The sequence below is a fragment of the Pogona vitticeps genome, chromosome 12, assembly GCF_051106095.1.
Source record: "Pogona vitticeps strain Pit_001003342236 chromosome 12, PviZW2.1, whole genome shotgun sequence".
In the NCBI taxonomy this organism is placed as follows: domain Eukaryota; kingdom Metazoa; phylum Chordata; class Lepidosauria; order Squamata; family Agamidae; genus Pogona; species Pogona vitticeps.
Window position 1 is genome coordinate 9461111 of NC_135794.1, and position 16685 is coordinate 9477795.

Sequence of the window (16685 nt, forward strand, 5' to 3'; positions counted from 1 at the left end):
ATGATAAGTCACTTAAGATTAATTCCTTTCTTTGTAGTAATTAAGGCATAACTAAGCTATAACTAATTAACATAACTAAGAGGGATATTGTGGTGCTGCGGGTTAAACTGCAGAAGCCTCTGTGCTGTAAGGTCAGAAGACCAGCCATCGTAAGATCGAATCCACACGACGGAATGAGGTCCCTTTGCCTGTCCCAGCTCCTGTCAACCTAGCAGTTCAAAAGCATGTAAAAATATGAGTAAATAAATAGGTACCACCTCAGTGGGAAGGTAACGGCGTTCCGTATCTAGTCGCGCTGGCCACGTGACCACGGAAACTGTCTTCAGACAAATGCTGGCTCTACGGCTTGGAAACGCGGATGAGCACCGCGCCCTAGAGTCGGACACGACTGGACTAAATGTCAAGGGGAACCTTTACCTAAGCTATATGCATTTCTAATGTAACAAGAGATGACACCACTGCTTCTGTGGGGCAGCTGTTGTTCTAGTTATGGTTACAGTTACAAGTACCCTTTAGCCCCACTGCTTGAGTGTGTTTCATACCATAGAGACTGGGGGAAATTACAGTATTTGTTGGATTACAAATCCCAGAATAACCTGGGATGGGTGGGAATTGTAATCCAAACATTTTTCCCAACCTTAAGTAAAGAGATTCTGGGATTTTTTTAAAAAAAATGTAACTATAATAGTAACTAATTACTTGCGGTTAAGAAGGATAACTAATTACTTCTCCAGTTTATCTCTCTGGAATCAATCCTTCACCTCTGTTCTTTCTCCCTGACAGGTGGAAGAACCTTTGCTTCTCCAGATCCAGCTGGATGCTTGTAAACAGGAATTGGAACTGGAAAGAAACCGTACGCGGGCTTTACATGACCAAGTCCAAATGCTGCAGTCCAGGAGCCCAAGCAAGCCGGTTCCTCCAAACGAGGTCTGGTTTGAGGTGGGAATGATGTGTTGGGGGGGGGATATTTGCCATGCCTGCGTGCCTCTGCGCCCCAGGGTGAGGCTGATTAGGAACACTTTCCATCTGTCATGGGAAGCAATCGCGAGATGAAGGGGAGCAACCCAGCTCAGCCTGAGGGCTGCATTCCAGTGACAGATGGAGCTCAAAGTAAAAGACTAATTTTTAAAATATTTATTTAGATAAATAAATAAATAAGACATACACACACCCCAGTACTTGCATACATTCGTTTAAATGTGAAGAGGGCCATATATGGCCCCTGGCACACTGGGGGCCTCCCAGCAGACTGATACCCCCCCCAATGATGGAAAAGTTTCCCTCTGCCCTCTACAGGAAACATGGGTGGGCCCAAAATCACCATGTTCTGAGGGCTCCCCGTTACTCTGAGACCATCGTATCCCTCTAAAATGTTTTAATTTTTTTTAAAGCAAGGAGGCCACCAGAAGGCACAAGGAGGTGTTTTTTTTTAAAGCTTTAAACCCTGTAAGAAAAACAATTGTTTGGGGGTGGGTGGGATAGGGGCTGTGGGAGCAGAGGCAGCCCTCCAAAGCTGAAGGATGGGTACCAGGTGTGGCCTTTACAGGTTGCCCACCTGTGACCTAAAGCTACACCCTATCATATTTCTAATTGAACTCTTCCTGTCATGGGAGAGGCATCTGAGCTTTATGGGAGGATAGGAAGTTCTTGGAGACCATGGCCTTCTTGAACATGTCCCAGCATGTCAACGGCCCTACACACGTGGGCGGCCACACATTAGACCTGGTCTTTTCCACCAATGGGAGTGAGAGTGGTCCGATGGTGACTGACCTCGAGTCGGTCCCCTTGTCATGGTCGGATCACCACCTAATAAAGTGTACCATCAAGATGGCTCTCCCCCCTCGCAGGGAGCAGGGACCTATTGTTATGGTCCGCCCTCGAAGGCTACTGGATCCGATTGGATTCCAGGATGCCATGAGAGGGGTTACGGCTGACCTGGCTGGCGCTCCTGTCGAGGCTCTGGTCGACGCCTGGTTCACAGCCGCGGCTAGTGCCGTAGACACGATCGCGCCTAAACGCCCTCTCAGCCGCAGAGATCGCCCGGCGCCCTGGTTTAACCAGGATCTCCGGACGTCGAAGCGGGTCAGGAGACGGCTAGAGCGCAAATGGAGAAAGGACCCGACGGTTTTTAATCACATAGCTGTTAAGGTCGCTACTAACCTTTACCAGGCCAAGGTAAAGGCTGCCAGTCGAACATACCTCGCTAACCGGATAAGCGAGGCGTCTAATCAGCAGGCGGAATTATTCCGTATAGTACGTGACCTATCCGGAATTGGCCCGGGTGATAGGCCTCCCCCTAGTTTTACACCGGACCAATTTGCAGCATTTTTCAAATCTAAAGTGGAGGCCATCCGCCGGGACCTCTCCCCTTTTTTGAATACAGTGAGTCGAGCTGAGATGTCCAGCGCTCCGTCTTGTCCGGTGATTTTTGACTCCTTTCAGCCTGTTTCGCCCGACACTGTGGCCAGGACGCTTGATCGCTGCCGTGCTTCCACCTCCTCTTTGGACCCTTGCCCGGCCTGGCTAATCAAGGCAGCCAGGCCTTCAACAACGGAATGGGCTACTGTAATAATTAATGGGTCTTTCCTTGAGGGCAGATTTCCCTCTGCCCTCAAGGAGACACTCATTAGGCCCATAAGAAAGAAACCTAGTTTGGCGGCGGATGAAACTGGCAATTATAGGCCCGTCGCCAATGTTTCTTTCTTAAGCAAGGTAGTCGAGAGGGTGGTGGCCGATCAGCTTCAGGCGTTCCTGGATGACACAGATGCCCTGGATCCATTCCAATCGGGCTTCAGGCCGCGCCATGGAACAGAGACGGCATTGGTCGCCCTGTGTGATGACCTGTTGAGGGAGGCCGACAGAGGCAAAATGTCTCTGCTGGTCCTCCTCGATATCTCAGCGGCCTTCGATACCATTGACCACGGTATCCTCCTGGGGAGGCTCACCGAGTTGGGAATAGGTGGCCGGGCATTTGCCTGGCTCCGTTCCTTCTTGGAGGACCGTCCCCAGAGAGTACAGCTTGGGGAGAATGTCTCGGCCCCGTGGAGCCTCAATTGTGGGGTTCCACAGGGGTCGATCATCTCCCCAATGCTGTTTAACATCTATATGAGGCCGCTGGGGGGGGTCATCAGGGGGTGTGGAGCCCTGTGCCATCAATATGCGGATGACACGCAGCTCTACATCTCCTTTTCTCCAACTACAGGAGATGCCATTCTGTCCCTTCAGCGCTGCCTGGAGACCGTTCGGGAATGGATGCAGGAGAATGGGCTGAGGCTGAACCCGGACAAGACGGAGGTACTGAGGGTGGGCGCTCCCACAGTTGGGGATTTGGGAAACTCCCTCATTTTTGGGGGAGTGACCCTGCCTGCCAGGGATGGAGTTCGCAGCTTGGGGATTCATCTGGACCCGGCGCTCACTATGGAAACCCAGGTGGTGTCCGTGGTCCGCACCGCATTTTTCCATCTTCGGCGGATAGCCCAGCTGCGACCCTACCTTGATGTGGGGGCTCTCAACACTTTGGTACATGTGCTTGTAATCTCAAGATTAGACCACTGCAATGCGCTCTACGTGGGGCTACCTTTGAGGCTGCTGCGGAAACTACAGGTGGTGCAGAATGCTGCGGCCAGATTACTCAGTGGAGTGAGAAGATACCAACATATCTCGCCCACTCTGGCCGCATTGCATTGGCTGCCCATCCGATTCCGCATCGACTTCAAAGTGTTGATGCTTACTTACAAAGCCCTAAACGGTTTAGGACCTCAATATTTGGTGGAACGCCTTCTCCCACCTAGATCTACCCGTGTCACCCGTGCGAGCCAGGAGGTGAGGCTGAGGAGCCTGACGCCGAGAGAGGCCCGGAAGGAAAAGACCAGAAATCGGGCCTTCTCGGCGGTGGCTCCTCGCCTCTGGAACAACTTACCTCCTGAGATTCGCGCGGCTCCCTCGCTGGGCATTTTTAAGAAACAATTGAAAACACTGATGTATAGGCAGGCTTTCCCAACAGATAATCCCTGACGATTTTTCTTTTATATTCTTTGATTTCCATTTTTGTCTATTTGTAATGTTTTTAATAATTTTATTGTTGCTCCAATTGTAAGCCGCCTAGAGTGGTCTAGTATGACCAGATAGGCGGGATAGAAATAAAATAAATAAATAAATAAATAAATAAATAAATAAATAAACGATGACACAGACATGGGGAAACGTGCAAAGCTGTCCCACAAACTCCAAAGGGCTGGACTGGGTTCCACCTCTGTTTTGGATTTTGACCCATACTTCTTTCTCCCCCTCCCCCTCCTCCTCCATGGGACCATAGCAGAGCCCTTGCAGTGTCTGGAAGGGCTGCAGAATGTCTGGGACTTGTAGTAGGTGGTCCCAGACAAAGTAGGCTCACCTGAGCTTGGTCAACCAATGGTATGAGTATACAGTCGTGCCCCGCTTTACGATTACCTCGTTTAACAACGAATCCGCTTGACGGTGAGGTTTGAATGGTTTGAATGGGGTTTTTCTGCTTTGCGGTGATTGGTTCCATGCTTTGGGAACCAGTTTTCGCTTTATGACGATCAAAAACAGCTGATCGTTGGGTTTCAAAATGGCTGTCGGCTGAAGAAAATGCCCCCCCGCTGTACTTAGGGACGGATTCCTCGCTGCACAGGCACAAAAAATGGCCGCCTCTATGGAGGATCTTCACTGGACAGTGAGTTTTCGGCCCATTGGAACGCATTGAACGGGTTTCAGTGCATTTCAATGGGCTTTTTTATTTCACTTTACAATGTTTTCGCTCTACAGCGATTTCGCTGGAACGGATCAACGTTGTTAAGCAAGGCACCACTGTATAACGCTATAAGGCCACTCCCTGTGTTTTCCTTTCTCCCGTGCTGATTCTCTGTGAGGTTCAGTTCATGCCACAAATGGACACCTGCCGTAAGAAAGGCTGCCCATAGGAGCTAATGGCTAGGGGATGGTGGGAGTCATAGTCCAGCACTTTGGGTTGGGGAAGACTGCTGGACGTCCAGCCTTGATCATCACTGGCTCTTGGCCTTGCAATCCTGAAGGACTCCCAGGAGGAGGCAAATCCGGAGCTGGCACATATCCGAGAAGAGCTGCAGAAAGCCCAGGACATGCTGAAGACGCGCAACGTGGAAATAGAAGAACAGCGGAAGGAGCTGGAATCCACCAGACGCCAAGTACAGTATGAGCAGGACGCTTGCTTGAGACCTTCTTGCTCAACAGGGGAATGGAAGGGCCAAGCAGCCCATGTGAAGAAGTTGGGGTGAAGGATGGGATGTGCTCCTTTGCACCCCCACTACAAGAAGGCTACCTATCTTGTTAGCACATTTCATTAGAGGGAGGAAACTACCGCTGCTGTTTAGACATTCACTGGCATTTTTGCTCACCGTGGTTAGCAGCCAAGCATGGGTAGAAGCGATCAGCCAGAAGCCAGAGGTTGGAAAAGTTCTAGTTTTGCACTACAGTTCCCAGAATCCTCCAGACAGAGCATTGCATGCACAGAAGAGAGGCACTATATGATCTCTATGAAGTTCTTAAAAAATATCTCACACTGTGGCAACCCAATAAGGCAGCAACACGTGGGCAAGTTGCTACAGACAGCAGACTGGGAGATGGAGAGTGATTTGGCAAGGGAGAGAGTCATGCAGCCTGACTAGGAAATTATGGGAGTTGTAGTCCTAAAATGGAACTTTCCTAATTTGTAGCCAAAGATAAACAAGGTTTGGCAATAAATAACAATACAGTGGTAACTCGCTTAACGGGCACTCTGTTTAGTGACGAAACCGCATAGCGATTAACTTTTTGCGATCGCAAAAGCGATTGCATTGTGATATTTCCTATGGGGTTTTTTCACTTTGCGATGATCGGTTCCCTGTTTCACTTACCGATCCTCGCAAAGCGATGATTTTTAAACAGCTGATCAGTGGTTCCAAAATGGCCGCCGGGTAAGAAAATGGCCGCCCGCTGTGTTTTCATGTGGATTTCTCACTTTAGAGGCAGCGAAAATGGCCGCCGTATGGAGGATCTTCGCTGTAAGGTCAGTTTTTTGCCCATAGGAACACATTAAACAGGTTTTAATGTGCTTCTATGGGCTTTTTAAAATCGCATAGCGACAAAATCGCTTAGCAGCTATTTTTGCTGCACGGATTAACGTCGCTATGTGAGGCACCACTGTAACTACATGTATTCAAATTGATTCCAACTTCTGGCAACTCTCCTAGAGTTTTTTTTAGCTATAAAGTACTTTGAAGCAGTTTACCTGTGCCATCTTGCTACTCCAACCCACTGAGTTTTGCTGAAATGATCCCGGCTATGGGTTTCCTCCCATTGCCAATGACCTGCTGTTCTCATTTTTCTTTCCCCAGTGTGCGGAATGCATCTCCGAGAAGGAGCAGCTGGTCGCTTCTCTGGAAAAGCAGCTAGAGGAAAAGTAAGGAAAATGAGGAGCAACTTGGGACCGATCTGGAGGGACGGTACCTCCATTTGCAGGAAACCAGGCTTGAAAGCATCGTCTTGTGGGGCCTTGATGCTGCTTTTTGGACTACAGCTTCCAGAATTCCTGACCGCTGCCTTCCTATCTAGGGATAATGGGAGCTGAACTCCAAAACAATAACTGCACCATTATTCTTGTTGTCATTTTCAGATAACCTAACATCTGCAAGCAGAGCTTTTCTAACCAGGGAAAGCAGATCCCAAATCCAACTCGTATTTCAGGAAAGTTGCACGCCCCATAACAGAGAGAAGATGCCACAGGATGCTGTGTCAACACCACACCCCCTAATTTCTCATTAAAACAGGGTTGTTATTTTTATTCTCCATGGGAAACCTTAAAAAAACAGCCCTCCCATCTATATTTTGAAAATTATCTCTTATCAGGCCAAGAAAAAGCTCGTCCAAATATGTACAAGGTCCTGGGGTCTTTAGCTCTTTTCCCCAAGTGAGATATTGTAAAAAAATGGGCTGAGAGAAGGACAGAATCCAGGGCCATAAAAAATGGATCATGAAGTCATCTTCTCTTCGTGTCTTCAAATGGAAGGGAAAAGCTCATCAGCTGAACCTGGTGGTGTCAGGTATCACCTGAGGCATCCTTTAAGCTTACTGGGAGCAGGATGGGGCAGTAAAGTCTGATTCTGAAAATTATTTTTATGTTGGATTAGGGAAGAGGGAAAAGCCGACAGCCTCCATTCAAGGAAACTCTTTTGTCTCCAGGGAACAGGCTTTGAGGGACCTGAGACAAGCCAAAGATGTGGACAGAACTCGGAAGGAGAATAAAATGTCTGCGTTAGAGCTAAAGGTAACAAGAGGGAAGCTAACAGCTTGTTGAAGATGGCAGAATGCTGAACAGACCTTTTCTCTGGTCTGCCAGGATTGGACATAGGGGCTATCTCAGTGGTTTCGTGGAACCTCCATGTTTAGGAGCAGTGTACCTTAAAAGAACTGGTTTCTATTCGCCAGGAATTAAGTACATGTGTTGTCAGGGCATGCTGGAAGGTTTTTTGTGAGCAGCAGGATGCCAGAATAGGCAGACTAAGGGGAGCAAGAAGGGCCCTCCAGATGCTTTCATTTGGCCCTATGTTTCCCATTGCTTTCACCAGCATAGCCAATGCCGAGGGAGGGCCCAAGCTGCCTGCTCTTGTGATAGGCTTTCATTCCGAGTTGTTCTTATGCTTTTTTGAAGCATTAGATCAGGCGTCTTAGAGCTGTTTTGGGCTATAGGGCCCATAAAATCACTGACCGTAAAGCTAGGGTTTATGGGCATGGTCATCTGAAACACATGGAAGGCACATGGATTGCCACTCTCTGGAACAGGTAAACAAAACAAACAAAAATCCTTTGAACCAAGAGAGAGACTCAAAATCACTGGGTAGATCTCGGATTAACAGGAATTCTTTCCACAGTGGGGTTACATCCAGATTGAGGCACGAGATTAAACTGGTGGAAATGCACTTTCCTGCCCCCTTTCCTCCCCAGGGGAAGCCTTTGGCACACACTAAAAATGCAACACCTTTCGTCCAGAGCATCTTGCTGAATGGGATGAACTGGGGGACATGCAAGGGGGAGGTTTCTCTCAAAACCCAGCTGACGTTCCTCTTGTGAGAGATGCCCCTCCATCGATGAAAATCAGATCCTAGCTCTAACCCGCTGATTTTGAAGAGTAGGGAAACTGGAAAATGTTGCTCTCTGAAATGCAGAGGCATTTCCCACTGCATTAAGCCACGGCATGCCTGCTCTGGCTGGGAGATGCTGATGTCCTGTCAGCCATGTAAGGGGGTGGACAGAGAGGGTGACTTTGTGGATGCCTCCCAACAGTCTCGTCCATGACTGAAGGTGCACTGCTAGTTCACGGAAAGCCCCGAGGCTTGTGTCCACCTCCTGTCCCATGGAAGCAAAGAGCCGTGAAACCGAAATAGTGCACGTCTTCCAGTTCTGCCTCCCCCTCTTCCCTCCCTCAGGGTCGACATGGAGACTGGGATGCAAAAAGCCCCCAAAGCCCCCAGCGAGATCAGGAGAGCCTGAAACTGCAGCACCAGCTGGTGACCGAGCAGGTAAGGAGGCGGAGGGTCACTGCCACCGCCACCCCCTACACACACATACATACACACTTACACACACATCCCTCTTTGTCTGTGTCCCTCTGACTCATCAGAGCCCTCCAGCCCCTTGGAGGAGAGTGGGTTGGCCGTGGGGGGGAAGGAAATGTCATGAGTCAGAGGTTCACATGATGCCTGGAGATGGGCTGAGGGGTGGGAGCCCACACCCCACCCCGTCCTCAAACATCTGTGATAAGCTGGTTTCAAATCGCACTCTCCATGTGTGTGTGTGTTGTTATTGAGAGAGAGTTATTGAACTGCAGTAAAGGTAACTTCAAAACATATCTGAGCCAGAAACCAGACTAATCATCAGCACATTTATCTCCTCTGTATATGGGGAAAGTACGATTTAAAGAAGAATTTTGCACACAACTCGTAACAGAAGACCTCCATTCCACACACACACACCAAGCAACTTGTTCGCATTATATACACACATGCTCTCTTCCTCTTCCCCCCCCCCTCTTGAGCACTGTGCATGTATGTATATCTCTGTGTTACGTCTGCAGTGTGTTAATTTTTATGTCTTTCTTTGATGGAAAAGATGCTGTCTTAAAAAGTAAGAACATTTTGGAGGTGGGATCTGTGGCAGAGTTTTGACTTTCTGATTAAAATTCTTTTTTTGCTATGCAGAAGTGCAGAGATACACAGAGAAAAATACTTTCAAGTTCCTCATACAGTCCACTGCTTTCTCATTAACGGGCACGTAGGTAGATATTTGTAAGAAAAAGAATTAAAATGTTTCATTACTCACAGTTGTGAACAGATCAACAGAGAACTAACAAACTACTCTGACTGCTTCCAACAGATTAAAGAATGGGAAAAGAACACTCAGCAGAGAGGGAGGGCTCTCTTTAAATTCAGAGGAGGGAAGGAATGATTGGTTAGTACCAGATAGATTGACAGTCATCCTAGCCTAGCAAGGCCCCTCGCAGTCATTCAAACCACAGGCAGAATGCGAGGTTTTGAAAACTCCAACAGGATCCTTTCAAAATGCCCCAAGAAAATGCAATCCAAACCCCACCCTCGTAATGAGAAAAAAAATCGTGTATCAGTGTTGCTCATGACATGGGGGAAAAGTTATGACTCCCTTCTTTTGGAAAAAGTCATAGCATCATATCTTTGCTGTGTCCCAAAGTGGTGTGTTTCTTTCCAGCTGTAGTCCGTGCTTACCCCCTTCCAGACATCCTGGGAATAATGATGATGAGAAAATTTGCAGGAGACATTTCTGTCCTCCTCTGAAATGCTGCTTGTAAGACGAGGAGCTCCCATTGATCACTCAGTTCATAGGGTCACCATCAGTTGGGGTGACTTAACAGCACATAACAACAACAACAACAACAACAACAACAACAACGACAACGACAACGACAACAGCAACAACAACAACGAGTTGTTCCTACCCTCACTGTTTAATTTGAAGCTATTATTTCTCTTTTGGTCCTCCCACACAGAACAGGTTTGGGCACATGGAGGGGAGGGGGAAGGAGGAAAGGAAATTAAGTACAATTTAGTGCCAGTAGAATGTCCCTGTGTCTTATCTTTCAAAGAAGGGTCCTTTGTTTGCAAGGGTTACCCAGCTGAAATCTGATCTAAGAAAATCCTTAAAAAGGGAAAACAGGGAGCTTGGAAGCTTCTCATCAGCAGTCTGGACACAGCCAATAAGATGAGCAGGAGGCAGTCTTGATCACAGGGTCCCTTTCCTCCAATGTATTTCCAAGTGATAATAATCTTTTTCAGATGCACTGCTGCAGGTATGCACATTTCATGAAAATGCGCAGGGTATGCACATTTCATGAAAATCTGTATCTTCTATTGCCCTCTTTTTTTTTGAGGGGGAGGGGAACATGTAATTGGCCGCCTTGAGCTGGCTGAATAGCTCAGTGGTTTAGTTATCTGGCTGCGCAGCCGAGAGGTTGGGAGTTCGATTCCCCCGCTGTGTGCCTCCTGGGAGAAAAGCCAGCCTGGGTGGCCTTGGGCCAACTGCCCAGTCCCAGGGCACCCCCAGAAGAAGGGCAGGGCAAACCACCTCTGTGTTTTCTCTTACCTGGAAAACCCTGAAAAGGTTTACTGTAGGTCAGAATTGAAAGCACATAATTGTTATTAATTGGCTGCCTGACAGGGCAGCCTGTTCAATGCAGATTTGGTGTGGTGGTTACCGAATGTCAAGGATAAGTGCTTTTGGCTGGCTGGGCAGCTCAGTGAGTTAGGTATCTGGCTGTGGAGTCAAAGATTCAGAGTTCATGGTTGTTTTGGGTTTTTCGGGCTCTTTGGTCATGTTCTGATGGTTGTTCTTCCTGACATTTCGCCATTTTCTGTGGCTGGCATCTTCAGAGGACTGGAGTAGGAACTCTGTCATTGCTCTGTTGCTGTTTGTTGAGTATTTATAGCTGTGGGAACAGCTTCTGTCCTTCTCAGGAGATAGGGTGATCAGTGTGTTTTTGTTGTGATAAAGGGGGGGGGGGGCGGAATTATCTGTCACTGTGATTGATGGGTATCGTTAGCTGGTCTTTTTTGTGCAATGATCCCTGGTCCTTGTGGCTGGGTAGAGTTTGTTGACCTTTTACAGGTGGTATTTTTCAGTATTGGGAGCCAGGCCGTGTTTAGTTTTAGGCCTTCTTCTTTTTTGTTGAAGTTCTGTTGATGTTTATGGATTTCAGTGGCTTCCCTGTGCAATCTAACATAATAATTGCTGGTGTTGTCCAGTACTTCAGTATTTTGAAATAGAATTTCATGTCAGCATTGAGAATACTTCATGTCTTTCTGCTAAAGACAGCAGGAAAAGAGGAAGACCAAATATGAATTGGATTGATTCCCTATAGGAAGCCACAAGCTTGAGTCTACAAGAGTTGAGCAAGGCTGTTGACGACAGAACATTTTAGAGGTCGCTCATTCATAGGCTTGCCATAAGTCACAGCTGACTTGAGAGCACATAGCAACAGCAACAATGGCTCTTTAATTTTCCTTCTGGCTCCCCTTTGCAAACAACCACTATAATCAGCAATGGCTAGGCATTTTCCTTCTTTATGTTACTGCAGCCTTTATTTTAGTTCCCAAATGGCCCATTAATTGGGGAAGCACTTTAATTACCAGTTTCTACCCTGCTGCTACTGAAATGGTCATATTTCATGTCTTTTTATGTCTGTAACTGCTCCCTTTGTTGTACTAACAGGAAGATGAGAGTTAAACTTACATTATCCATTTATTTACAGTGTTTCTGTAAATGCAGTTTTCCTGCCCTCTTTTCAGAGGGGTTTTGCTGTGGAGAATCCTGCTACTCCGTTTGGTGTGAAATGCTGCTCCCCTCCCCTTCCTCTGGTGCTATTTAAGCCGGCTGCAATCACAGTCTCTTGGAATAAATACGAGGCCGGTTGCCATGACACTGCACAGGCACTAGAAATGTGAAAAGCAAGTTAAACCTGTCCCGGCTCTGGCACCACTGAAAGAATCTGCTCCGTCTAATTCCGATTAAAACAGCCTGACTGTGGAGAAGGTGGCGAGAGAGAGGAGGAACTGAGGGCATTGCCACATCGCTCCCTGTCCTCGGCTGTGTTTGTCATGGACGGGGCGCATGAGCCTGGACCGGCTGTTTCTGCCAGTGTGCCCCCCCCCTGCACCACCACTTCCCAATTCAACCTTAAAACTAGTGGGCCAGGAATCTTGTCGTGGCAAGTTTGTCACCATGGAGAGTTGCAAGGAGAAGGGTGTGTTCGATATGAAAATATCAAGGTCGTTGGCAAGTCTCTGGGCCCAAGTCCAAAGCCTGAGTTTGAATCTTTCGTACCAAGTCCTGAGTCCGAGGCTATGTATTGAAAACAAGCATTTTCCCCCACAGGGGGGAAAAGGGGAGGGGGTGGGTTCTGAGTTGCAAATTGAGTCTGAGTCATTGAAATACACACACACACACGCACACACACACACACACTGAGTTGAGTCACTAGTGCGATTGAAGTCCAACTGGACAGTGGGTTCTGATACTCAAATCCCATCCTTATAAAATATAGCACTGGATTTTGGCTGCTTGTAAGACAGACAGACAGACAGACAGACAGACAGACAGACAGACACACACACACACACACACACACACAAACACATGCCGCTCAGAGAGGACTGGTAATGGCACAGCTAAAAAATCTTGTAAATAAATAAAAAATAAATAAGACAGTGAGAGAATAATTCATAGCACACGCACATACATGTAAATGTGTTTAGATGTGTGTGTAAAACATATACATTAAACAATTAATTTTAGCTATGAAGACGTAGAAATATCTGCCACACTAATCTCTCCCAGCTGCGGCTGTGAACTCGGTCTCCAAAATACCTGAATGTTGCCTATGCTGGCTAAGACTGATGAGAGGAGAAGTTACATCTGGAAAGCGTCAGGGTAGAGAAGGCTGGAGAAAGGCTCATTTTTACGGTGATAGTAAAGTCATTCTGTGGAATAACACACTTTATGTATCTGTGGTTTATTTTGGGATACTAGTCATCGTGCACAATAACGGTAATCTGTCACCCGGATTCCCCAACTGCCGTTTCTTACACAGTGAAAAGAAAATATGATGCACACACCAAGAGGAGGTGGTGGTAGGCTAGAAAATAAAATTTCAGATTTGAAATCCCATCATTCCAGGGTGTGTGTGTGTGAGGGACTCAAAACAGCCCCATAAAAGGGTTAAAAGTGCCTGGGATCCCCAGAGTGATGGCTGACTCTTGGCATAAAAACCGTAAGGGACAGGTAACAGCCTCTCTTGAAGAAAACCAGATGCAGCCTCCACTGACTGGACTGTTCTCAGCATCTCTTTTCCTCTCTGCCCCCAAAAGCTGAAAGGGCTTTTCAGGCAGAGGGAGCAGCACCTGCAGCTGACGGGATCCAAGAAGCATCCGCATGGACCTCAGGAACAGAGTTCTGTGGCTCCTCAGACATCACCAGGAATGCCGGTGAGAGCAATCTCCTTCTTCCGTCCCAGAACCGTCATCAGTTGGGTCTCTTCTGGTTAAAGAGCCACTGGCAACGCTGCGGTTAGCTAGCACTATGGCCTGAGGTGGGGAACCTGAGTCCCCGAACATTTCTAGTAGTAAATCAATGGCTGGTGATCAGAGCTTGGAAACTTAGTCTTTAAAGTAACCAATTACGCTTCCGAATCCTCATACCCCCTGAGGTGGCCACATGGCCTCTTTTGGGGAGAACAGCCCCCCCTATTTAAGGAGCTACCAGGGAATGAATTTTTTTTGAAGTTGTCTTGGATTTGGGGAATTGTCCAGCCTGATTTGAAAACCAATACACTGGAGGAGGGAGATGAGGAAGCATGACGTTGCTTGTCCACATCTCAAAGCACCTGGGCAGCAGACCCAGCAGGTAACAAGGCACATGATGGTCACTGCCTTTTCCACATAAGTGAAGTGCAGTACAATTCTGCACAAACTGCAAAAATCATTTTTTAAAATTTTGTATCTGTGCAAAGTTAACCTATGCAGTTGCATACAAAAGTAGCCTTTTTGCCCTCTTTTGGGAGTTGGGCGGGTTGAGGCCTGTGTTTGATGATGTATAAACGGTCACCTTATGCAAAAGTAGTTAGTTTACCACCATAATTACAATCTTGAAAGAACAACTTCCATTATTCAAAAGCACTTTCAAAAATATTAGACTGCTATGAGCTATTATTGCCCTCACACTATCTGTGCGGCCTTTCCACTGGGATATTTCATTGAACAGAAAAGTTAGGTTTTTTGGACTACAGCATTCTGAATCTCCATGGTAACTGAGGCTTTCTGGGAATTGTAGTCATAAAAGGAACATATCCAGGTTGTGACAGATGCAGGGCCAGATAAGCCACTGAAGGTAAAATCATCTGGAGGAGACCAATTCAGGAAGGCTGACCTAAGATGAATAATCACCTGCCATTTGCTGGATCTCTTTATTGTGTCTCCTACAGACTACAACTGAATCAATCAGTTTTCATGAAGGTCAGCCAGCATCCCTGAACGTTCACTACAGCAAAGGAGAAGTACAGAGTCTCCAGGAGCAGCTGAAGGAGAAAACACAAACAGTAAGCAAAGCACCTATGATCAATGCAAGCGGATGAATTCAGATTCAGGGACGCTGTGAATCCAGTCCAGGTTTTAGTTTGCACTTGATAAGAATTATCCAAGATGCAGAACCTATTTTGGAACTAGGATTCAGCACCTTTGATAGTTCCTGTAAAGTGCAAACTAAAACCCGGATGAGATCCATAGCACCTCTGAAACTGGAGACACCAGTCTTCATTGCCTTTAGTTGCTGGGCATCTTAATCCTGTATCATAGAGTATTCAGTGAGACCCCTCAGTAGCTGAGATCCAACTGGTGTGCCCCAAGTGCATACTGTCTTCATTGGAGGCCCTACATGTGTGAAATTCTCTCTCCAGGAAATCTGATAGGCTTCCCTCCTGGAAAAGATACATGGGACTCAAACTGAAGCAGAGCACAGTCTTAGAATGTTGGGAAAAAAAGAGAACTTTATTCATTTCCTTCAAGTTACACAATGCATTTCAGCCACTATACATTTCTTCTATTAAAAAGAAGAAAGGGACAATGCAGTGTCATGAGATAATGAGATGAAAACATTTAAATCACATACATATTCCTCATTGTCTGACAGGTCCCATGACACATGTCATTGGCCAAATCTGTAAATCATTTGAAGAATGGCAGATGTTCCATAAAATGCTTTACTAGAGTAATACGTCTACCTTTTATTCCTTGTTGTGGTTTATAGACCGCACAACAATCAGAAACAGCACACTGTTGTGGTTTTTAATCCCCTGCCACATTGTTATGAGATATTGGCCATAGATGCCCCTTCAATAGGTTTTGTACAGGAAACCCAGCTAGAGCCCTGGATACAGGTGAGCATTCTGTTAATATCAGAGATAAAAGATTAGGTAAGTTTGTCATGGATCGTTTTATGAAACACCACCACAAAATTCTGCTGCAACTGAAATGGTGACCGTGGCTCCTGAAAGTCTGCATGAGGATGTTGAGTTTGCTCCTCTTTTCTAGAAGAAAAGCCAGATGGGTGGGTACAAATCAAATCAAATCAAATCAATCAATCAATCAATAGAGCTCTTATAATGTACATGCATGAAAGTCCTTCACGTTATTCTGACTCAACAAGAGTAATTATAATTCTGAAAATATTGATCATTTTCAGACCAAAAGAAAAAAGGGAGGAAAAGTGAGCCAGGAGGTGAGGCTGAGGAGCCTGACGCTGAGGGAGGCCCGGAAAGAAAGAACTAGAAACCGGGCCTTCTCGGCGGTGGCTCCTTGCCTCTGGAATAACCTACCTCCGGAGATTCGCGCTGCACCCTCGCTGGGTACTTTTAAGAACCAACTAAAAATGTGGATGTATAGGCAGGCCTTCCCTTCCAGTTAATTCCTGTCCTCTTTCCTTTTTTTCTCTTTATTTGATTTATTTTGTATTTTTCCCATTGCAAAATCATTTAAGTAATTAATTGTTATAAATTTTTCTTGAACTTGTTATGTTTTATGTTGTAAGCCGCCTAGAGTGGTCGAAATGACTAGATAGGTGGGGTATAAATACAATTAATACTAATACTAATACTAATACTAATACTAATACTAATACTAATACTAATACTACTACTACTACTACTACTACTACTACTACTACTACTACTACTACTACTACTACTAATAATAATAATAATAATAATAATAATAATAATAATAATAATAATAATAATAATAATAATAATAATAATAATAATAATAATAATAATAATAATAAATCAGCCATAATATGAGAATAATCTATCAATATTGGACTTTTCTCCCAAGATCCCACCACTTCCCCCTTAATGAAGTTAGGAAGGCCTGCTGTGCTCTGGTCCATGGGGTCACGAAGAGTCCTACACAACTTTAAAACTAAACAACAATAACATGTGATATTAAACATGCTCAGCTCATTGTCTCATCATAACTATCATATTTTCCCATTCTTCTTTTTACAAACTCCTGAACAAAGCTACAGAATAAACTGGCCAAAATGTGCTGGACATAATTTTTTTATGGTTGTCTTTT

The 16685-nt window shown here is 46.1% G+C and overlaps 1 protein-coding gene across 3 annotated transcripts in view; it reads left to right on the forward strand.

Annotated features, from left to right (window-relative positions):
- The window catches only part of LOC110084461 (uncharacterized), a 38890-nt gene that overhangs the window by 15988 nt on the left and 6217 nt on the right, over positions 1-16685 (forward strand). For 2 of the 3 annotated variants that reach the window (XM_072981569.2, XM_078381074.1), the window contains exons 13-19: positions 784-927; positions 5055-5186; positions 6375-6439; positions 7219-7303; positions 8463-8555; positions 13428-13544; positions 14540-14653. In XM_072981569.2, the coding sequence (XP_072837670.2) occupies positions 784-927; positions 5055-5186; positions 6375-6439; positions 7219-7303; positions 8463-8555; positions 13428-13544; positions 14540-14653 (750 nt within the window). The remainder of the gene's footprint in view (positions 1-783; positions 928-5054; positions 5187-6374; positions 6440-7218; positions 7304-8462; positions 8556-13427; positions 13545-14539; positions 14654-16685) is intronic. The other variant, XM_072981570.2, reaches the window with a different exon arrangement.